The following is a 21,790-nucleotide window of genomic DNA, read 5'->3' on the forward strand; positions in this document are numbered from 1 at the left end:
CCTAGAACTCTGATAGTGTGATGCTATCGGCTCACACATGTAGAAGAGACGACAAAAGAAATAAAGACAGTATCCACGCCCCAGCCTGGCCGGTCATAACTCGTGATCCGGCCCACCTTTTTTATCATTCGGCAAGCCGCCTCTTCCAACGCCCGTTGCATGTACCAAAAGAAAAAGCTGGGTCAGGTCGTGTCCAAAGCCTGAAACCCTCCAAACACCAGCGCCTGCGAAAAAGAATGAAAAGTAAAAAAAAAGATCTAAAGAATGGAGAGCGGTATATACTGATGCTCATGATCCGCAATTTTTATCGAGTAGCGGCTTCGTATGCTGGTGGTGGCATATCTTCGCGCTCCTCCCAAGTTCCGCGTTGTCGGTTTTTCTCGTCGTAGACGCGCTTGGCAATTTCGCCAGCCATCTTCATAATCCAAGCTTGTTCGAGAATGACAGACGAGTTCTCTGAACTGGTGCTTTGATTTTCCAAGATAAAAGCTTTGTCCTTTCCTGCCTTGATGCCGGTAGTGGCAGCTGCAGGTGCAAAGTTCTGAGGTTCAGGGGCTTGGGCAGAAACCAAAAGGGGTTCCATTTGTTGTGATTTTTGGAACTCTGCCATCAGCGGAGGAAGGCCCGTCTCCTGCACGCTTCTGAATCGAACCTTGGCCGGAGTGGGCGCTTCGGCAATGACAGAACCGTCTGTCTCTTCAGGAACAGAGTCGTCAATGGCAGGCTCAGACAATGGAATGTTGAGTGATTCGGTTTCCGAGGCCTCGCTAATAGTCTCTGGGGTAACAGCCTCTGACTTGGTTCGCCTTAAATTGACCACTCTTGTCTTCTTCTTGCGACCTGCCCGTGATCGGCTGCCAGGTCCAAGTGATAGGCCAGTTGTAGCCGAGTTCAGACTGACAAGTGAGGGTCGAGCTGGGAGATGACCGTGTGCAGTGCTTCCGGTGTCGGAGAAAGTGTATGTCGTAGAGGTGCCGGCAGGGAACGAGTAGGTCTTGGTGAGAGAAGGTGTTGCGATTGATGGCGTCGGCGCCTCAGAACGATTCTCGTGTCCTGTCCAAGCACGGAAGACCACATCGCGAATGCCGGGGGTGAAGAGAGATAGGGTGCGGTGGGAGTCTGTCAAGGCAGCAAGACGCAGCAGGTTCTTCTGCGAGAACAAGGATTTGACCTCGCCGCTTCCATTCAGCGTAAGCTCCGAGATGGCGTTGGGGTCGAGGAGATTGCCGTTGGCATCGACAGGGTCCAGCGGGGGGCTTGCCAGAGGGTCGACACCTGCTTCATCTTCCGTCTCCTTGGGGGTTTCGGTTCCCTTGTTGGCTTGGTCGGGACACCATAGTTGAAGGGACAATCTGTGAATAATCGCGGGTAACTCGTCCATCATGAGATTTCGTAATTGCTGTTCGATGGTCCTTTGTAGATAATCGCGAACGAACTGTATCGAGTCGAAGGTCGACGAAACCTTGAGGGATTCGAGTGGGTCATTGCGGAAGACAAGGGTCAGGCCCTTTTGCTTTGAAAAGACGAGGATGATGAACGCCGAAAGTTTGATTTCAGACAAGGTGATCGAGAGTGGAATGGTTAGGCCTGACGCGGCGGCCAAGGGCTGAGGGGAGGTGAAAGTCGGCTTCGAGTATAGGTACGTGTTTAACGGATTGGCCTAGAGTTGCCGAGTTAGTGCGAGCCCTAAGAGCGTTTGCATGAACGAAATCGAAGCTACCAGGCGCTAACACGCCCGCATGTGACAACGCATTGAGTGAGCCCAATGCGCATATCGCAATCAAAATGAGGTGGCATTCGAGGAATGCAATATGCTGGGAGAGGAAAGTCGAGGAATGAGGGGAGATGGTGGGCTTGTGCTGGTGCAACAGAGGCTTGGCCGAACTGAGGGGTTCGTGATGTTGGGCGACCCGACACGTCCACCACCAGAAAATGGTGAGAAGGGATGCAGGACGCGAGCAGCGATCCCGCAGATGTTCCTCCCGTTGTGCTTTGGGTATTTCGAATGTTGTGTGTTGTGCGCGACACTGAGGCTTCCCAGTAGTCATCGCAGAGTGAGGCGTTGACGATGTCGGATACGACGGAACAAAGAGGGACATACTTGAACTCTTGTCTTGAGTGTCAAGAAAGAATCACCAGAATAGGTCATCTTGAAGATGCCCCGGAACCTATCCTCTGCCAAGTCGCCAATTTCTAGGATCTCGAGGTCGGGGGGCACGGTGCCGAGGTTGAACTCGCTGACGAGGATATCATCGACAATGATGGGCGGTTTGGGGCTCTTGTTCAGCGCCTTGGTCAAAAGGTCGCGCGCGCGACGGTAGAAGTCGGCGTCAGCCGTCAACGGCGACCAGTTGAAGTTGAAGGCCATGTTGAAATGGCTTTCACCTTCTCACAACCATGGATAGAGCAAAGAGGTGCCGTCGAGTCGGCAGATGTGACGAAATCGCGAAGCGGGCGAAAGCACTGACAAGGGCGCGCGTGCTAGATGGAGCTCGTCGAGGGGCAAAAAAACAAATCGATCGCGAACAAGCGAGGGGAAGGTTCGGCACGTCGTCGGCTGGGGGATTTCGAAACGAAGTCGGCGGGCGGTGAAGGAAAGGGAAAAGAGAAAGGTGAGACAACAGGAGTCGGCGGTGAGCTCGACAGTGAAGGTGGGTGGCTAGAGGACGGCGGCGATAGGTATAAAGAGGAGAGAAAATAAATCAGGATGGATGAATGGATGGTTTGGATCGTGGAGATGACGCTACAGGATCTCCCGGGGGCAGAACCTCGAGGATGATTGGGGGGGCCGAGGCCGAAGTGGGGAGCTCGGGACAGCACCGCACCTGCACTGCAACAATTTTTTTTCACTCAGGGCTTGACACGGCCAATACCACCAGCGCTGGAGGTAATATTAGTGGGTATGGGTTTGAGGTGTCTTAGCGAAACCGTCAGAGGGCCGCTGAAAAGAGGCGGTCTTGGAGGCTCGAGCCCCTGGATTGCAGCTGTCGGGTTCCAAACTTGGATTTTTGGGTTTGTGAGGGATTTGGTTGGTCCGTTGGAGCCGGCGGAATGGCAGGGTCTGGTTGTTTGTTTCTCGGAGTTTAGCGGCCGAACGGAGTTGGCGACGGAGTTCAAGATATCTGAATTTGCGGGAGAAAAGAGGTGGTCCAAGCAGAAGGACCCGAGCAGTTCGTCGGATTCAAGCAATGAGAGGCGTTTCAATTTGAATTGTTAATGCAGTGAGCGGCAGTCGAGGCAAGGTAGCCCTAGATGTGCAGCGCAGCAAAGCAATGCGTGCAGCACAACGCAAGGTTCGCCGATGGACTCGGGCGCTTCGCGAGAACCCGAGAAGGCGCGCTGCCGTGCTGTAGCCGGAACGGTGGCCGAGGAGCTGGGCTGGGCTGGAGGCCCACAGGATTTCGTCAGTAACTTCAGCCGGGCCGGGGACTAGTCGCGTGACCCCGTTGTTGTCAGTGAGTTGGCGCGTCTCTTATTGAAGTGAGGAGAAAAAGAAGAGGCGGGCGCAATCGTGCTGTGCGCAGATGTAGTGTGTGGTACGGAGGCGCATCAATTGGGCTTTGTCCAAGTGCATCAAGTCGAGAACAATAGTCTACTTTGTATAATTCCTGCCGCTCCCGAACTCACTCGCCCCCCGTCCTTCTCATGCGAACGTGCAGCATTGAAATTTCGCTTCTCTCCACTGCCGATGCATCCTTCCCTCGAGGTGCGGCGTCACAATCAGATGATGGCGCCTTGCACCTCTTGTGAAGCCGTCTCGTGGGTCGACGAATGCATCAGGTGGTTCGATCTTCATCCAGACTTTCTGGGGAAGCGAAAGAGTTTGCTTACGCGAAGACCCCTAAAGATCAAGAGTTTCTTTTTCTGGCAAGGCATCGCCAAAACCATCTGGCCAAGGTATGATTTTCGCCAAAACACGGGCCAGCGGCTCTCTCCGGAGTCCTCCGATCCATCCCTCTAGTCGGGACACCGGCCTCTGGTCACCTCTGCAAGCACTTCCACCAACGACTAGCCTTGGATAAGGATGACCGGGAGCGGGAGCAGGTGTTCGCGCCGGGCATGAACGGAACAAGGAGCGGCAAAGCAGTTTGAACTGCAAGCCAGTGCGTTCTACTCAAATGCATTGGATCTTGCTGAGAGAGTCGCATTGTAAAACCTTGCCAATGCGTGATTTGGTCATGTGCCATTGGGGGCAGCGATAAGCACCTCCTGCCTCCTCCTTTACCCCACGGAGAACCTCCGCTTGCGCTCTCCTCCATCTCGCCCACCATCACCACCGCCTCCACTAACGGTCGGAGCGGTGCTACGTTTTTGAACCTGTAAGGCACCCGATTCTGGTGAAACACTAACCCTATCACCTGACGAGTCGACTGGGCTTCACATTCGTTCTTTTCGACATGGGCATCTAAAAAGAGAAATCGGCACGACCAGCTATGTGACGGCATATTGGGTCTCACCAACAGAGGCCTTTGTGCTACCCCAGCCTTTGAATAATCTCCGAATCCGTTGTGTCTGGGTCTGCTCAACCAAATAAAGCGTGTTACACATCGAATCACTCGAATGCAGAATTGTGACGCCGCGGGCGCTGCCTTTGTACTACAACAAATGCCTCGCTGGGCCAAGTCACGGGAGCGAGTGCGTGCGTTTACTGCGCATGCTACAGCTGCACCATCACAGTGCGCTACGCATGTATTTCCAGTCGTCTGGATAGAATCAGTTCTGTGAGCGAGTTGAGACTCCACGTGTAAGTCTAGGAGAGTGGGCAAGTGTGCCTAACGTCTGTTAGGGCACGCGCTAGCAACTCCACGTCGATGATCCCAAGCGGGAGGCCCCAGGAGCCAACACGGCCAGGCGGGCACCGCACTCTACGCGACCGAGACATTGGAGGAGCGGCATCGCAATGGATCAGTCACTCTGTCATAGGGATGCCCAAAATCCCATGATCCCCGCCGAGCCGCGCACCTCAAACCACTGACAGCTGGGCGTTTGAGGCCAAGCCGGTGCCTCATCACGGCGGCGCATCAATCACCGCCAGCTTGCGTGACATCATCCCCTCCGGTCATGGCCGAGACCGACAAAAGTAGTCAACCTCGTGCCCGCTTGAGCCCCAAAGTCGGAACCGGGGCACCAGCCAGTTGGGAACAGCAGAGGCCCGGACACGACGGTTTGAGTCATCCGTGGCGGCGGCTCAGCAGCTTTTGTCTCTGCCACGCACCGCTGACATTGACGCTGAGGCTCGCCAGCTACGGTTCTGCGTTGTCGGTACCCGTCTGGGTTGGTGCTGCTGTTGTCATTTTTGTCTTCTTTGTGCTCCGTGCGTCCAGACAATCAAGGGTTCCAGGGTTCCAGGGTGTCTGTCAGAGGCGCCAGGGTGCAAGGGCTGAGAGCCAGCCAGGGGATCGCCACCAAGGAACGCCCTTGTGCACAAGGCCCAAATGGCACATCGTGGCCTCGTACGGATGGGACCAGGGAAGCTGTCAGAGAAGCACGATCCCACACATTGACTAAACCGGACGGCAATCTGGGCGGGTGCTCCCTGCTCAACCGGTTTCCAAGGCCTTGGTCTCTGTCGGACGGACCCCAGCCGTCCGTGTGTGATGTGATGGATTCTGCTGGGCTCGCTGATGCATCATAGCAGGCCTCACTCACGGCACTTGGGCCAGTATCAACCCCACGAATGCCTCGGCTCTTAATTGTCGCAGCCCAAGTCAATGGGACCAGGCGGCGCCACAGCAGTGACACCAACGTCCAGCGCCCCTCAGTCGGTCGCATCAGGTGCAGATGCAGGCGGCGCGCAGGACGAAAGAAGACCGTGAGAGTCCCACGCTGGGCCATCCACTCGCGTCCCCCAAGCTTGGATCGATGGCTTGCTGGTCCTGGAACACTGGAATCCAGGGCCCTGGTTGGCCAGAGGCGTCGTCTGCTTGCTCGCCATGCCTGCTGCCAGAGGCGATGACTGGCATTGGCGCTCGCCCTAGTCCGGGTCCGGCCCCATGGTGGAGGGGCCCTAAAAACCTGTGCGTCACCATCCCAGATCGAATCGTCGACTTTTCTGGCGCGACGGCGGGCGACACGAAGGCTATGGCCTGTGGAAGGTGGACTTTTGGGCTCGCTGGCACCCACTCCGCGCCGCCGCTGGCGACCAAAAGACCCTGTGCCTCGCTCGCGGGGTTGCTGTGCTCTGTTTCTGCTCCTCATCCTCGTGTGTCGATTTGTCGCCGGTCGTCAGTCTGCATATCCACTTGCTTGCTCTGTACTGTAAATCGTGTTGCTGCGGTGGAGGCGTCTGCCAACGGAGACCATGCCAACGGCGGTTCTCCCCTAAAAGCAAACCGAAGCAATAGGGGGCACCAGGACAGGAAGACGAGTTTGTCATATCATATGGCCTTGCCGCTCCAGTTTCATTCGACCTGAATTCGTTGTACACCTCGTTCTCACCCTCCACCCCCTGCCACGCATCCAGAGCCATCATGACGATGATGTCGTCCTGCTAGGAACAAGACATGGCCTGTTGCGAGTCTCACGACATCGACCCCTTACTCCGAGATCTTGTTCAACCGCACCTAACAACGTCTGTCTTGCCGTCGTCAGCAGAGACCTCAGAGTTAGACATACAGCACACATACATGGTTGTGGCCTGGACTGCGTTGCCATCCATTGCAGTCAGTGTAGCGCGGGGCATTGCAACGCATCCACGCATCGTGTCCTCTGTCGCTCTGCTTGATTGCCTCCGGTTGCCTTGTCCGCCTCAAATCGCGAGGCGACAGACAGCTCTACAGCCTTAAAATCAGAGTGGCGGAGCGGGATTCCCCAAGTTAGGGTCACCGCCGGAAGGCCTCTTTTACACATTCAACTCCCGTCAACAGCTTCTTCACCTCCGTTCTCACCAACTCTAATCTCTTAACCATCCAAGGACGACAGCCGCGACTACTGCCGAAAATAACGTCACATCGCATACAAAGACAGGCTACTCGAGGTCCAGAACCGCAGACACAAAGGGCGGAACCAGACAAAGACGCAGATTCGAATGCAGTTCTAGAGCGTGACCCGGCCTCAGAAGCAAGTAAACGTTGGTGCAGCAGCGAGCGCAGGCCGTGAACCCGGCTTTATTCCACCACATCAGCAGCTCGGGTTTACTTTATTAGCCTTGCTCTTACATATCATCGCTCTTCCCCTTACTGTCCCTCTCCTTCTTACTCATCCTTTACATCTACCTTCTTGGTTGACAAGTCGACTCATCACTTCTCCTCCCACATCATCTCCATATACACCTCAACCCTCCCCCATACCACCAACTCTCCCCCTCCCCTCTCCCCCACCAAAAACGCGCGACATAGGTGGCTTGAATGTGCCTTGCAGGCCACCTGCAGAACCCTGGTCTCCAATCACCATGTCGACTCCCTCTCTGTCCGATGGACAGCTCACACCGACCGATACTGATCCCGATCTCTGTTTCTCTTCTTCCGAGGATGACCAACTATGGCCAACTGCTCAGGACGTGGCTGAAATGGCCATCATGATTCACGGCAGTGCTGTACCTCTATCATGGTCTCGAGAAACTCTCAAGAGGCTTCCCCCAGGGACTCGGCCTTTGAGGCTTGTTGGCGAGGGTGCCGCCAACGTTGTCTTTGAGCTGGACATCCCCGAAGGATTCTCCTGGGCCCACGAATTCAAAGGTACAACCTCCGCATCTCCGCTCAGTCACTACAGACTAACTCGTGTCTAGGCTGGCTCCTTCGTGTCGCCAAGGCCCCAACTAATGGTCAGCCTGCCAGATTCAACTACCTCAAGCAGCAGGAGTTTTACGCAAAACAAATCACACCCTTTCTCAAGACTCACGCCATTCAACAGGAGCTTGTTGTTCTCCGCAACTCAAACATTATTCCCAAGCTCAACGCCTTTCTTCTTTCAATAGACCATGAGCGCAAAGAGAAGTTCAGGGGTTCCTTCCTCTCCGAGTCTAACTGGGGTCTTTTGGTTGAAGATATGAGGGTGGCCGGTAAGTTGCTCGACTTATGGGCATACCTGTGGCTCATTCTGACTCGCATACAGATCCCAAGAATAGCATTCTTGTCGAGTTCAAGCCCAAGTGGCTCAACCAGTCACCAAGCGCCCCTCGAAATGCCATACGATGTCGGCAATGTGCCATGGAACTCTTCAACTTCCTCCGAGACCCAAACCCTTCAAGACACATCCCAGAGCGAAAGCCTTGTCCTCTCACACTCGCAAACCCCGACGCCCCTGACGCCATCAGTTCACCCTTTCGATTCGCCCCGAAGCTGGCTTCCATGGCTGACAACCCAATCGTGCGGGAACTCCTGGCCAAGACTGCTGACCACCAAGTGCTCCGCGACCTGAGGTGGCTTCAGAACTTTGCCGACTCGGACGGACCTTTGAATGCGAAAAAGGACGACCCTATGTTTAGCCTGGCCATGACAGTTCGAGACTGCACTTGCTTTGTGCAGATGAACCTTGGTCCTGGTGTCGCCCCCGAACAGAGGCTTCGAGTCCGACTTGGCGACTTTGATCTCAAGGATACCGACATGAAGTTCAGACGGTGGACCTCAGCCGAGCATGATCTCATCGACTCGGCCTGCTACACAGCCGACTGGATCTTGTGTAACGACAGATACTACCATCCACCCACCAGGTGCCTCCTGGAGTGGACCCGCCGAGATCTCGACTCTGTCAACATCATCGGCATCAAGGCCAAGAATGCGCATACCCATACCAGCAAGGGGATGCACTTTCCCGTCGAGAAACTGGCCTCGCGTGCCGATCTTTACTGGATGACGTCCAACCCGACCAAGCTCAAGGCGCTGCTGGAGCCGTACAGGAAGGACAAGCCCAAGGCGGCAGTGTGTCCATTCCGAAAGGAGCCTCCGTGAGTCTTACACGTCACAGTTTGTGAGCAGGACCCCTGCTAACATGCTGCAGGAATCTCCGAAAGTGGTTGTCGAGAAACCCCTAGGCGGCCACCACGTGAGACGTCAGGCCAGGGCTCAACGGACCGAGGCGAGGCGCAAGGCGAGGCCTTTTTTCCCTTTCTATTTTTACCTCCTTTTGTTTTGGGTTGCATCATAGCGACGGCGGTCTTTACATGGCATGGGTAACGGTTCGGAGGCATCATCGGGGAGCATCATCACCGGGCGGCATCGGCATCGGCATTATTGGGAGGCAGCATTATCAAAGAGGCGGGCGTTGGGGTTTACGGTAGCATTTTACTCGGGTTGATATATGACACGCGGTTGGGTGGGTGGGTGGTTGGTTGGCTGCATCCAATACCAGAGCGTACCTTGGTTAGGTTCAATGCTCAATAAAATATCTATCGTTTATTCATCATGACTATCTGTCTTGTGTAATAACTTAAACGCCAGCAAAACTCCCTGTCTGTCTAACCCATGTCATGTCGCTAAATATCAGCTATCGTAAAACTCAACAAGCTACCAATCGATAACCCTGCAACGAGGCACAAGCCCATGAAGCCGCCGGCAACTTCACGCTCACCCTCGTCCACCCACTCACCCGACGCCATCATAAAGCTCGAGCCAAGCCAGCCATTGGTCACACCAAAGGCCAGCTGGACGATAAAGAGATAAAAGAAGTCGCTTGAGACGATGGCGCCACGACCGCCAATGTTGCAGAGCAGGTAGAGGGGTAGTATGCCGAAGCGGAGAACGGCGAGGCTGAACAGGGCAAATGGCCGGTGCTGCAGGGTGAAGGGCATCATGGTTGCCATGCGGCCACTAAGGTCACCGAGATTCCAAAAGAAGAATCCAAGTGGGATAAAGGCATTGGGTTGGAAGAGAGGACCGGAGCTCTCTTTGACGGAATGGATCTTTGTTGTGAAAACAGGCATGAACATGGTCGCGATAAAGGTGAGGGCCACACCAATGGCGAGCCAGTGGAGCTTCTGGAAGAGGCGCCAGAGAGAGGTTACTTTGCGCGAGGCACGCTCAGCTTCCTCAACACTATGCATTGATTCGGCCATTTGCTCGATCATGCGGTTCTCAATGATGTGGTTGTGCCGGCGAACCAGAGGGATGAAAGACAACAGGGCGGCTACCGAGACGGCTACAGCCGTGAGGAAGTAGACAAAAGCAGAAGCCTGTCCATCCTGGGCAGAGGGCCCTTCATTCTGCTCCTTCTCAGCGGGAGGAAAGGCGAGGACTGTGATGACCTGCGCAATTGGGGGGAGCACGCCAGCAACACCCTGTCCTGCCATGATGGCCTGCATGTACTCTGGCCGGCCGAAGCTGGCAGCAAAGGCAAAGGCACCATTCTGGATGAGGCCGGCAGCTGTGGCGGCGCCTGCAACCATGACGAGGAGGAAGACGAGATACACTACTGGCGATACGCCAAGGCCAAGGACGGTGGATGCCGTTAGCAGGGAAAAGGTTATGACGTTGATGATGAGGGCCAGGTTGATCCGGAAGGGGTAGGAAGCCGAGTACTGGATGCTGGTGAGGACAAGCATGGCACCCAGGTTTGTTATGGTAGACACGGTCAGGATCGCAGACTGGAAATTGGCCTGGATCCAAGCATCACCAGCAAATCGCGAGGCAAAGTAAGGCGCCGCAGCCAGAAACATGTTCCTATGACGCCTTAGCAACAGAGTTTATAAGCAAACGTTGAGGGGGAATAGACTCACCATGCCCACAGCATGGCAACGCCCAGCAGGGCGAATATGCTGTATTCCATCCATGAAAAGGGTAGGTCGTGTTGGCCTTCTAGCTGGGTAGAGCCCTCGAGCGCGGTTGCTTCCTCGGCGCCGTTGAGAGGCTCATACTCTGAGGCCGAGGACGGTTGACGGCCCAACGCCCTTCGAACGCGATCCATGACGTGTAGTATTTTCCAACGTTGTTGCTCGTGGGTTTTGTTCGTCCGCGACGCGGCAGTATGAAGTTCTCGAGGTTATCGTAATCGGTACAGCCGAGACGAGTTCGAGGAGTAAAGTATCTTCGGATCGAGGCTCTTATGCCATGAGAGGTTCTCGTCGCGTTCCGTTCCTCTCGAGCTCCGTGGATCTAGTCTTAAAGCTGTCTCCGGACGAAAGGTCGCCTGACAAGCAGCCTGGTGATAAGCGGCACGTCTCCGTAGCCCGCGATATTCGGAGATGGACCGTGATGGATGGGGGACGGATCGTGGGGGAGGAGGATGATGGCAGCAACCCGGGGAGTACGGAGACAGTATCGAGATAAGATAGATCGGGTCCGGGGTCGGAAGGGTCCATGTGCCCGACCGAGTCAGCTGGAGGCGGCAGCGGACAGAGCGGGACGAGGCGCTAAAAATGGACCCTGCCAGGGAACTACCAACAGGGGTTGTTCCTCTGTCCCAAGAGCACAACTATCCACGGATGATATTCCATGGATAAACCCTTCTCTAATTCAAGTCATGAAAGAATCGAAACGATTCAAGGACTCGGTGCCACTCCCGAAGCACAAGCTCCCGTAATGTGTCATGATAATCTACCATCCTCCCCTTCCCGCCTCAGTCATACTCGGGACTGTCTCTTCCATAGCGTCACACAACATTCCCCAACACTACCACATCCCGATAACCCAACCACATGCCCAGGATCACGAGAGTATCTAGCGACATTCTCCCACCGCAAGGCCCTCGACGAGGCATTTTTCGTCTCTTTGCTCAGTCAAGACTAGTAAAGCCCACTAAGGAGGGAGGTTGTCCATACGGGGAACTATCCGTGAGGCCCATTCTGCGACCTCCACGTGATGGACGAGCTATGCGATGCAAGTATGTCATGCAGACTTTGTAAAAACGAGAAGAACAGGGGGAATGAAAGTTGAGTTCTGACTGTTAGAGACAAGGTCTCATCGGTGTTGTGGAACTTGCTGCTACCCTAGCTGACACTATCATCATGTGAGAAGACTTGACGAAACTGCCTGTTCTATACCGGCCACTAACAACTATCTCAGGATTTTAAGTAGGAAGGCGATATTGGGTAGGCCAACTGATTATTTGTTCTCTTTCGTGTCTTCGCACAGAGAAGGGCTGAGCTCAGGGTAAGACGAGATCGCATAGAATCTGAGTGTAAAGATCAGTGAAATGATTGGAAGGGGGGAGTCATTCTCAAACCAGACCGCTACAGAGGAGAAGTTCCTTGAATCTAATCGATTATTAAGCCGATACTCCAAGCTGATCCTTATTATCAGTGTCGAGAGTGTTCGGTCTTTCGAACAGGCCGTGGATATTGGCCACATCGTGGAAGTAATCTGATGAAACTATCTGGCAGAAGGCCATCTTTTAACCGTGACAGGGTAACTCATTAGATCCAACGCGCGGTTTTCTTAGCTCAATGCAGTCAGACTTTCTTTCCAAGGGACGTTCGAGTGCCAGATCACTTGTCTCATGGCCTTCTGCGGAATGCCATAGTAGACATGGCCATGATATGGGCACTCCAACATGGAAAAATATACTTCATGGACTCAGTGGGAATCAAGCGCCCTAAGAGGAAGGTTTTGCATTTACAAGGATAGTCAGCTTCACCTTGGTATGTAACTCCGGGTGAGGATTGGATCAAGGAGCTTGCCCAGAAGGTATCTGTGATAGGACTGGTAGCCTATTTAGCCATGGTTTTATTTGATGAGTGACTTGTAGTTAAATAACTAGGCCTTAAGGCTAATGGCGCCTCAATCGGATTGCTCGCTACGACTGTGAGCCACCTCAGTCCTGACAACGATGCCAAGGCCATCATCATTCAGGACAAGATAGAACGCTCCATCTATCCCTCGCCCTTCTCCCGTCCCTCCCACATGCCGAGCATTCATTTACATCAGTCATAAGAGTAATCGCCATGACTGCCGTTGACATGCACCATGGCAACAACGTCGAGCAGGTATGATAGATGAGTTCCTAAAGAGATAATCCCCAACCGTACAAGCCCAGGATGTCCCTTGAAGCACATTTGAAAGGTCAGGAAGTCCTACAATGTACCTGACCAATGTTTCCAACTAAACTTGGCTCAACGCTGAGTATTAGTGTCCTTCGTGATGTGAACTCATGTTGTCCTGTCTCGAGAGGAGTAGTTGCTCGACATCCTAATTTTCCTATCAAGTAGACTTCAGGTGACCTAGCTATCCCTACTAAATTCTTATTAAATTATCTATATTAGTTTAGCAAATAATAATCTTAATATTTAAGAAGATTACCCAGGGTAAACCAAAGTTTTTGTATAGTTTCTTCTAATTATTTATAAAGTCTTAATTTGATATCTACTCCCGCCTCAATCTATCCGTACATCCTCTCCTAATATCCTAATATCTCCTCACACTTTGCTGGTTTCACTGTTTCACGCCTCTCCGATCCTGGATGTTGACAACAAATCCTAGCTGCCCGGGTTGGTGGTGCAGTCCACTCACCAAATCTGAAGCCCAATCATCTTCATAGTTGTGGTTCACGGTCAACATTGTTGGCGGTGTCTCACCCAAACTGTCGTGAAGGGTGTCCATCTCCGTGACACATGCAATCCTCGATGTTCCCTTCGAGCGTTGAAACCTGCGCTCTGGTGTTGGATGTGTTCCCTTGATGTGGATACACCAACCCGTCTATCCTGACAGCGATCTGACCTCGCATCTTTCTTTTAAGAGCCGCCAATTCTCTGGCATAGCTGAGAGTCGACTGGCCTAGAACTCTCCTACCAACACCCACATGCCTGAGTTTCGCTTGGGCGATTCCGCTCCAGGGGAATATCTGAGCTGGAGGAGAGGAGCTGGCCATGTCGCCCGTCGAGATCCTTAGTTGTTCGTTGAAGCGCCCGACCAGCAGCCATGATCTCACAGAGGCAGAGCGGGCCACCGATAGGACATCGATGGATCCCCGGCGGCCGATGTAGCTCGTTGTTGCTCCTCTCCGAACCAAAAACTTGACGGCCTCAAGCCTGCCACAGGCGCTGGCTATCATGAGAGCTGAGCCGAAAGGACATCCTTCAAAGTCGATTTTCGCATCCAGAGATAAACAGTTTTCCATTATGGTGACTAGATCCTGTGAGGCTGCTCTGCAGAGAGGGCTCCATCCACGATCCGGCTCGAGATTGAGCCATCTTTTTACTGATTCGGGATGAAACCGACGCTGCAGTTGGCGAAAAGTCTTGTTGAGGAAGGGCAGCCCTCCAAAACTCCAGCGGGTCTCCGCGTGCCACGCAAAAGGGCCCATATCTTCAAGTGAGAATTCCGAGTTCAGAATGAAGCTCTGGCCAACGCCTGTTCTTTGAAACAGATCCATGAGGGCGCCATCCTCGCGCCGGTGCACGAAAGAGGCAAGGCCATTGGTTTCCAGGGCCAGGACTGACATCAAGTACTCATGAGGCACATCTCTTGGCAAAATATCTGAGGGGCGCTCTAGAATATCTAAGGCTTGAAGACTTATGTATTCCGGGGCATTGGTGAGGCAGATGTTGGTCAAGTTGGCGAGCCGAGTCCCCCAACTGAAATGCAGGTCGTAGATGGTGTTTGTGAGAAGAGGAGCTGGCGATGCCCCCAACTTGATGAGGAACGCTGCCGTTTCTGCGTTGAGAGCTTCATGCAGTGGACCTGCCCCATTTCCATCAATGGAATCGACGTTTGCCCCATACTGGACCAGAAGTTTGGCGATTGTTGTAGACCCGTTTCTTACCGCGCAGTGCAACGCCGTCGTCATCCTCGGCTCCTTGTTCCCCATCAGAAATAAAGAGAGAAGTTTTAGTATCTGGATGACGACCTTGTCAGACGGAACTTGGTTCATCTGGCTGGAGGGTGTGTCAGTCAACATGATAGACACAATGGCATCTTGCTCACTCACCCGATCCTGCCTGAGTTCTCCAACAGATGCTTCAGTATAAGCCGTACGCCCTCCTCGCTTCTTGCACCCACGGCATGCCAAAGTGGCTCAGCAAATCCATACATACTATTCCCTTCCTCAAGGTGGCGAGAGAGGAGCGATGGGAGGATTGAAACAAGCTCCCGTCTACCCGAGGCGTAGCCCAACGCGCCCTTATAGAAGTGGTTCTGTCGGACAAAGGGAACTAACGTGCTCGCCTTGCGCTCGATGAAAAGTTGGGATATACCTTCTCGACGTTTGATCAAGGCATATGATAAGGGAGAGCAAGAACCAGTGCCAAGGATGCCCTCGTCGAGCGGGCAGCCATCGTCAAGACCAGCCCTGCATGCGGTGAGATTGTCGGCTTCGATAGCTTCCTTCATTATTTTGCGCCAAGCCCTTGACTCAACGCGGATCATCCTGGCCTGTTGTTCTGGGTGGTTGGAATCCTGGAATGTTCCATCAAGGAATTGAACGATTTCGTGGTGGCCTTGAGATTCGGCGCACATTCTTGGGCTCAAGCCGTCGACATCAATTGAGTTTGAAGCGCCTAGTCTTACCAAGGCTTTTGTGGCCTCGAGATGACCTCTACTGGCCGCGAGGTGGAGCGCAGTGGTGTTTATTGTGTCCATGACGTTGACCCCCGAGTCCTTGGACACGAGATAGTCGACGATGTCTGCACTGCCACTTATCGCAGCAAAGTGCAAAGGGGTAAAGGCACCAGATGCAACTGTTTCAGGCCCGATAAGCCCTTCTTCGATGAAGAACTTGGTGCATTCCAGGTGGCCAAGATGGCAAGCATGATGGAGATGGGTTCCTTCCCAGTAACGTCCACTCACTTTCCAGTGATACGACTTAGTCCAATCGATCTTGCCATGATTTGCTCGTGAATAGCCAAGTATGGCTTTGAGAAATGCCACATTGACTCGCATCGTTGCAAAGTGAACTGCATCAAAGTCGTCGCCGAGCGAAGGGTCAGCACCCATCTCAAGAAGAGAGGTTGCACAGTAGAACGACCTTGCCCACACATGATGTGCAATCGGCGGCGCTCGTCGCTTAGGGACCAACGATGAGTTCATCGCATTGATGTCTGCCCCTTTTGCGACAAGCTCTCGGATAAGCCAGCCAAGGCCTGGCTCATCTGATGGAGAGGCGACTCGATGCAGCAAACTCAGCCCCTGTTTATCGGGGGAAAAGTCCCTCAGTCTCTCCGAGTTAGAATGATCCAAAAGAGACTGAAGGAAAGCTTTGCCGATGCTCGTTGTGCACAGTTTCACTACCAACGGTGGTGCGCATGCATGCTCAATGGCTGTGGTTCCGCCTGCTCGCTGATGGACATCTAGTCCATGTCTGAGCAAGACCCGAGCACGGGCAATCTCGCGATCTTCAACAGCTTGCTTGAAGAAGTGGACCACGATTTCTCCCTCTGGATCCCAGAAACGTGAAGCGAGTATTGCCTTGTCAAGCGTGTCACTTGACACAATCCCTGTACTGTATTTGAGCCAGCCACTGGCCTGAGTCAAAGCTGATAGCAAAGGATTGAGGCCGCATTGCCCAACTGCCTCCTCGAATACCTCCATGGCTCCACAGGACAAGAGGTCTGCCCATATTATATCCAACGCTCGCCAACCTCCTTCGAGAACGACACGTTTTCCTTCGCCCCAATGCTCGACTTGCAGTAGAAGCTTACATGCGAACTCCCATGGCGTGGTTCCTTGGTCGCTCAATTTGAAAGTGTCGGAGGAGGCGAGGACTTGGATGACGTCCTTCATGTATCCAGCCACGCCCTAAAGGCATGGGACGAGGTCAACCAGCTGCCTGTGGTAGGATGTCGTAGTTTGATACTCTGAGATAAGTTGGTTTTTGGGTTGGCCTCGGGCTTCATGAAGAAGTCAAGGATGAGCCTCTTCCTGACATCCACCTCGTCCCTCTCCAGGATGTGAGTAATATTGTCCAACTTTCTGTCGAGCTTTCGGTCAAGATTTGCTTGGTTCGTGAGGTAGATCTGTAGCTTACGCATCGTGTCGGCTGTGGTGGCCAGAGTGAGTGTCTCTTTGCAGCGTGAGATGTCGGACAGCAAGTCCCTAGTCTCAGAGGCAGAAAAGGGCCACTTTAGTCTTCGGGTGATTCCCTCCCACTTGCTCTTGTTGTCAAACTCATCTGCAGCTTTCTTCACCCTGTTGCGTAATGTTTCTAGAGTCTGTTTGCAGTGGATGAGATGCTGCATCCTGAGAGTTGGCTCAAAGGAAGCCTCAGCCTCCAGCTCACTCGCAAGAGCGTTAAGACTCCTCAGAACTGCGGAGAGCCCGTTGATTTCGGTAGAAAGGGATTCGACTTCTTTTTTGGCGTTGACTGCCCCGCGGGCGTATTCGAAGACATATCGGAATACCAGCAATGCTGGCCGCCATGGAAAGTGGTTCGCCCATTTCGAGTCAAGGTATGAATAATATCTAGTCTTACCCGCGTTTCCTGCTTCATGCCTCGTTTAAGTAGATGTAGAGCATAGAATTGACTGGGTTGCTTGAGTAAGACTTGTGATGATGCAACAAGGTTTCTGCCGGGAGTAGGGTCGAAAAATAAACACCTTAAGTAGGAAATAATGTTGGCTAATGATACTCATGGCCTCAGCTGACCTCGGAAATGGGGCGCAGGCCTCCCTTTGCAGATAAAAGTACAAAAGAATATGCAGGCCGGTGAGGCAGATTCCTCGTTGGTTGGCTGAGCCTACCTACTGAGGCACCAGATCAGGCTGGCGGCAAATACCAGACGCGCATGAAGCTCGTTGAACAGTTGAGTGAGTACCGAAAACAACAATTTATATCAGGATATACTTTGTACGCTTCAATCTAGATGTAAAGACATAGACATATGGTATTCGTAATAGATCGCGTCTCGTCTACCGCCCCGTTTTCTCCGTGACGCTCATTACTTGGGGTGTGTTTGGCATGGATGTGAGGCACTTCTCACAGCCTACCTACGGTGTACCCCATTGTGCAGAATAAGGCGTACCAACTAGAGCACAGCCATTCACAATCACAAGGCGTCTGGAATGCCTCATGCTTCCGTAGTCGGAACCGCTTCTTTCTTCTCGTTCAGCGGCTTCTGTCCCCAAACCGTTGCCCTATTCACGTCAGTAAAAGTAACTACCCCTTGAAACTACCAACTTACACTTCAGCATAAGAATGTATAGACTTGTCCCGGAGAGCCTTGCGCGTCTTGGCCAGGAAGACCTGCACTTCCGAAACCTCCCATCCCATGACCTGCGTTAGCAGGAACAGCACGTAGCCCTCGAGGCTGTTCTCGGTGATGAGCAAGTTGTACTGTCCAATCTCCTTCCACTTCTTGTCGGCCGCCCAGCCACCTGTCGGGAGCTTGAAACGGTGCTCGTTGACGGCCGTGAACCCCGTGTCCTCGAGCCACTGCAGGCTCTGCCCGTCCTCGATGATTCTGAAACTGCGGCCCATCCTCTCGCCTGCCTTTTGGAAGAGGTCGCCCCAGCCGTTGAGTGGTGAGTCTTCGGGGATGCTGTTGTCGTCGGAGCGCACGTCGATCGAGTAGTCCATGTGTTCGAACCAGCCACCGGGCTTGAGGCAGCGGTATATTTCCTTGTACAGAGCGGGCCAGTCCTTGATCGCGCCCATCAGGACTCGGATGTGGACGTAGTCAAAATGGTTATCGGGATAGGGCCAAGGGAGCTGAGCATCGTCGAGTTCGAACTTGCAGTTGGGAGGGACCTGCAATTATTAGACGTTGGGAACAAAACAGACACAGTTTGACATACCCATGGTGGTTGAATTGGTGAGAGGTCGGTTCCAATCACCTCAGCAGAGGGGAACTGATCGGCAAAGTCGCTACAATTGTCAGCGTCGTCAGCGCATCGTCAAGGTCTCATACATTGCCCAAATGCCAGTTCCTGTTCCGACATCAATGACTCTCTGTGGATTATCTCCAATTGGCGCTAGAAACAGCTTGTTGTCCAAGGCCAAGTAGAGCATATGATGGCTGGAAAAGTTAGAAAGCGAACTGCAACCTGTATCTGAACTACGGACCTGAGATCGAGCCCGTCATTTTGTCTGTCATCATTGGGCCCCCTTCAAATAGTCAGCAATGATCAGTCACATGGAAATTAATGTCATGCCAGTATTCTGTTCCAGTGTTAAAGTTCTGATAGGTTCTGCCGTGGAGCTTGCGGTATTCGAGGATGCTCTCGCTTATCGAAGTGGTGGAGCTTGCGCTGAAGATCATCAACTCCATATCTCCAACTCAGAGGTCATTCTTACGTCTCGCTGCCAACAGAAGAGTCATTGCCGTCGGGTTCGATCCACTCAGGATCCTATTGCTGGTCAGATTCACGCCTACATCCTCTTCAACGCATCTATCGGCACGTACAACGTTGAGCTGCTGAGGGCTGGGGGTGCGCTCTGCTTGTGCTTGCTCGGCCATGGTCACAGTTGAAAAGATCTGCGTGTCGAACCCCTCAATAGAGACCTGTCAGGCTGGGAAGACGCCTTTATTATGTGCAGCCGAGGTGGAGCTGGTGGACAGACCTCAGGCGTTGTATGGCCAGGGTCGTCCCATGTGCTTGGCCCAACACCTGCCAAAGGCGGAGGTTGACAGGGCCCTTGACGGCTGGGAGGCTTGGCACAAAGAGCTTTATCGAGGAGTCCAGCCTCTCTGGTTGAGTTTTGGAACGGCACCAGCTCTGTCGATGATGAAATCTTGACGATCTAGCTCGAGCGAGGTTGAATGTTCATTCCTTTGAGACTTGGCACGCCCATGAGCGTCAACTATCGATTTGAACCTCAGAAGCCATCATACCATGCCCATATCTCGTGATCGACAGCCAGACCTGTCAAAGGCGTGGCACTCCAGCGCCGTTGAACCCAAATGCGGGAATTCCCGCAAGCGGTGCGGCGCCAACTGTTGACGATGGCCTCTTGGTCCAGTCATAATGCCCCGAGACTGACGGAGACGATCCCGTTAGCAGTGATAGCGCAAGACGGGAATAAGCATGATGGTTCCCCGGGCCGGGGGTGGTGATGGTAGTGGGGACGCTTGAGATTGAATTGCGGCACGAACAAGAGGGGAACCACGTCAGCTCAGTTGTGGATGGTTGCCCTTTCAGTTGTGTTACGGTTGTGTTATTTCTGTTGAGTTGCTCTGAAGCCCTGTCCCCCTAGTCTCATGAGGCCCTTTTGACTTGGGTTGGAAGCTCTAGCAGCCAGAGAGGTGATAATGCTCGTGCTCAACCTATATGTAGCTTGTTTGTGTATTGATTCCCTGATACTGGTTTCTTGCTAGTGTCAACCATCTAACTCCTGGTTGCAAGCCAGGTCTGCTTTTGTACAACTCCGTGTTTGAGCAGTGAAAGCAGGAAGAATCCTGTTAATAATTTAAATCAGTGAAATCCTTTCACCAGATTGCTTTGTATACAGACGAGTGCATGCCACTACAGGGCCAAGTGTTGACAATTGCTAGATATCTAGTCCCCTCGGAGGGGTTTAAAATTGCAGTGAAGCCGAGGAGCATTTCTTCACACCCGCGAGAACAGGCTAGGGGGAAACAAAAAACCGGACAGGATCCCACCTATTTGCTGCGGTTTTGGCTGCGAGCCAGCCCGGTGTTTTTTGTTCCCCGAGGCCAGATTTCCAAGTCAAAAAAAGGCTGCGTGAGCCCCCCCGGTCAAATTTCAACCCATGATAAACCCATTTATCATCATTTCTGCACATCTATTGAAGGACATGAATGCCCACCTATATGACTGGCTGCTCTGCACTCATCGGAGATTTCTCTCCTTGCCTGTGGACCATCCCTGAAGCTATTCCCGCCAAGGTATCCATGTCCCCGCAAAATGTCTAGCTCACTGACGATCAGAAACATCTCATCTCCCAGCGACTTGGGTACAGAGCCTCGGTTGTTTCCATCCAAAGTCAGTGATAGTGATACAAGAAACTCCCTCGTGGTTTCTATTCTTGTCCTTCGATTCTATTCATATCCGTCACATACATCAGACGTTCCTCCAATAGAGGTCGTCACCCGAGCTTCTGTCACTCTTCCCCGGCGCTTCGAGTGATCACACCTGCATCTCGGCACATAACCATGGCGCATCGGCGGTAGTGGTGTTACTGTACCTTATTCATGAGCCGCTTCGTATTGTCAACTTGGCTTCTCTGATTGGGCATCCGAATCATCCACTCTCGGCCTCATTCGTTTTGTCGATCGACGGCATAGAAACTCGTCTTATTCTGTCATCATATCCGAGACCCATTGACAGAGCGGTTCATCTTCCATGATGCGGCACTTCCTTTCATGAGTTTCCTTGAGCCATCAAGGCGTCACAACGTTCCATTGAAACCCACAGGGGAATGCTATTCTTGGGCATCTTCCCCTGTTTGCATGCCAAGTTAAGTAGGCAGAGATGCGCAGGTTTGTCGTGACCTGAGCTCTGTGGGGGACAGCAAACATCTCAAGACACGGGTGAAAGACCTTAACTCTGCTCGTGTCATGGGAGTTCCATGTGAGGACTGGTCTTTGTTTCCTTTCGCCCACATGCCAGGCTGCCCAGATGTTCTCAAAGAATTAATTATTGGGCCTGACCTTGAATAAGTAGTTGATGCCAAATTCCACAATGGCAAATTCGTAGTCTAAAATCCCCCATCTTACACAAACCAGGTGGCCCTGAAAACTCAGTGAGACTTTTATCCCCTCACTGTATCACGGAAAGCTGTGGTTTCACTGCCGCACCCTTGCTGGAAGCATGGTATATCCCGAGACATCACGCGCTAGCAACTTGTTCCTCGCAAACTACAGCTACATTGTTGTTCGTGGCTGACTCCCTTCATCTTTGCCTCCCTCGTCCTAGGTAGGTAGACAGGGATCAATGCAGCAGTATCCCTTCCCATCACACAAATGAGCTCAGAGATACGGGACTACTGCTGCCAAGAAGCAACATGAAGCTATTTTTATGACCTCACCG

At 52.9% G+C, this 21,790-nt stretch overlaps 6 protein-coding genes across 6 annotated transcripts; 1 reads left to right on the forward strand and 5 right to left on the reverse strand.

Annotated features, from left to right (window-relative positions):
* Positions 1 to 304: 304 nt before the first annotated feature.
* Positions 305 to 2,368, reverse strand: NCS54_00580100 (Mitochondrial distribution and morphology protein 34; the record flags this gene model as incomplete). Its single annotated transcript, XM_053151288.1, has 2 exons — positions 305 to 1,660; positions 2,102 to 2,368. 2 exons carry the CDS (start codon positions 2,366 to 2,368, stop codon positions 305 to 307), a joined length of 1,623 nt encoding a protein of 540 aa, XP_053007263.1.
* Positions 2,369 to 7,390: 5,022 nt separating this feature from the next.
* NCS54_00580200 (Inositol-pentakisphosphate 2-kinase) lies at positions 7,391 to 8,971 on the forward strand (the record flags this gene model as incomplete). The annotated part of the gene is made up of 4 exons (XM_053151289.1): positions 7,391 to 7,676; positions 7,727 to 7,999; positions 8,053 to 8,884; positions 8,938 to 8,971. 4 exons carry the CDS (start codon positions 7,391 to 7,393, stop codon positions 8,969 to 8,971), a joined length of 1,425 nt encoding a protein of 474 aa, XP_053007264.1.
* A 441-nt stretch (positions 8,972 to 9,412) lies between these two features.
* Positions 9,413 to 10,839, reverse strand: NCS54_00580300 (Hypothetical protein; the record flags this gene model as incomplete). Its single annotated transcript, XM_053151290.1, has 2 exons — positions 9,413 to 10,595; positions 10,652 to 10,839. 2 exons carry the CDS (start codon positions 10,837 to 10,839, stop codon positions 9,413 to 9,415), a joined length of 1,371 nt encoding a protein of 456 aa, XP_053007265.1.
* A 2,601-nt stretch (positions 10,840 to 13,440) lies between these two features.
* Positions 13,441 to 16,394, reverse strand: NCS54_00580400 (NACHT domain-containing protein; the record flags this gene model as incomplete). The annotated part of the gene is made up of 2 exons (XM_053151291.1): positions 13,441 to 14,743; positions 14,797 to 16,394. The coding sequence occupies 2 exons, from the start codon at positions 16,392 to 16,394 to the stop codon at positions 13,441 to 13,443; spliced, it is 2,901 nt and encodes a 966-aa protein (XP_053007266.1).
* A 188-nt stretch (positions 16,395 to 16,582) lies between these two features.
* Positions 16,583 to 17,041, reverse strand: NCS54_00580500 (NACHT domain-containing protein; the record flags this gene model as incomplete). Its single annotated transcript, XM_053151292.1, has 1 exon — positions 16,583 to 17,041. The coding sequence occupies one exon, from the start codon at positions 17,039 to 17,041 to the stop codon at positions 16,583 to 16,585; it is 459 nt and encodes a 152-aa protein (XP_053007267.1).
* An 827-nt stretch (positions 17,042 to 17,868) lies between these two features.
* On the reverse strand, positions 17,869 to 19,257 carry NCS54_00580600 (Hypothetical protein; the record flags this gene model as incomplete). The annotated part of the gene is made up of 8 exons (XM_053151293.1): positions 17,869 to 17,935; positions 17,983 to 18,548; positions 18,596 to 18,665; positions 18,709 to 18,816; positions 18,864 to 18,905; positions 18,953 to 19,048; positions 19,095 to 19,147; positions 19,204 to 19,257. 8 exons carry the CDS (start codon positions 19,255 to 19,257, stop codon positions 17,869 to 17,871), a joined length of 1,056 nt encoding a protein of 351 aa, XP_053007268.1.
* Positions 19,258 to 21,790: the final 2,533 nt, after the last annotated feature.

Source organism: Fusarium falciforme, chromosome 4 (assembly GCF_026873545.1).
Source record: "Fusarium falciforme chromosome 4, complete sequence".
Classification (NCBI taxonomy): Eukaryota; Fungi; Ascomycota; class Sordariomycetes; order Hypocreales; family Nectriaceae; genus Fusarium; species Fusarium falciforme.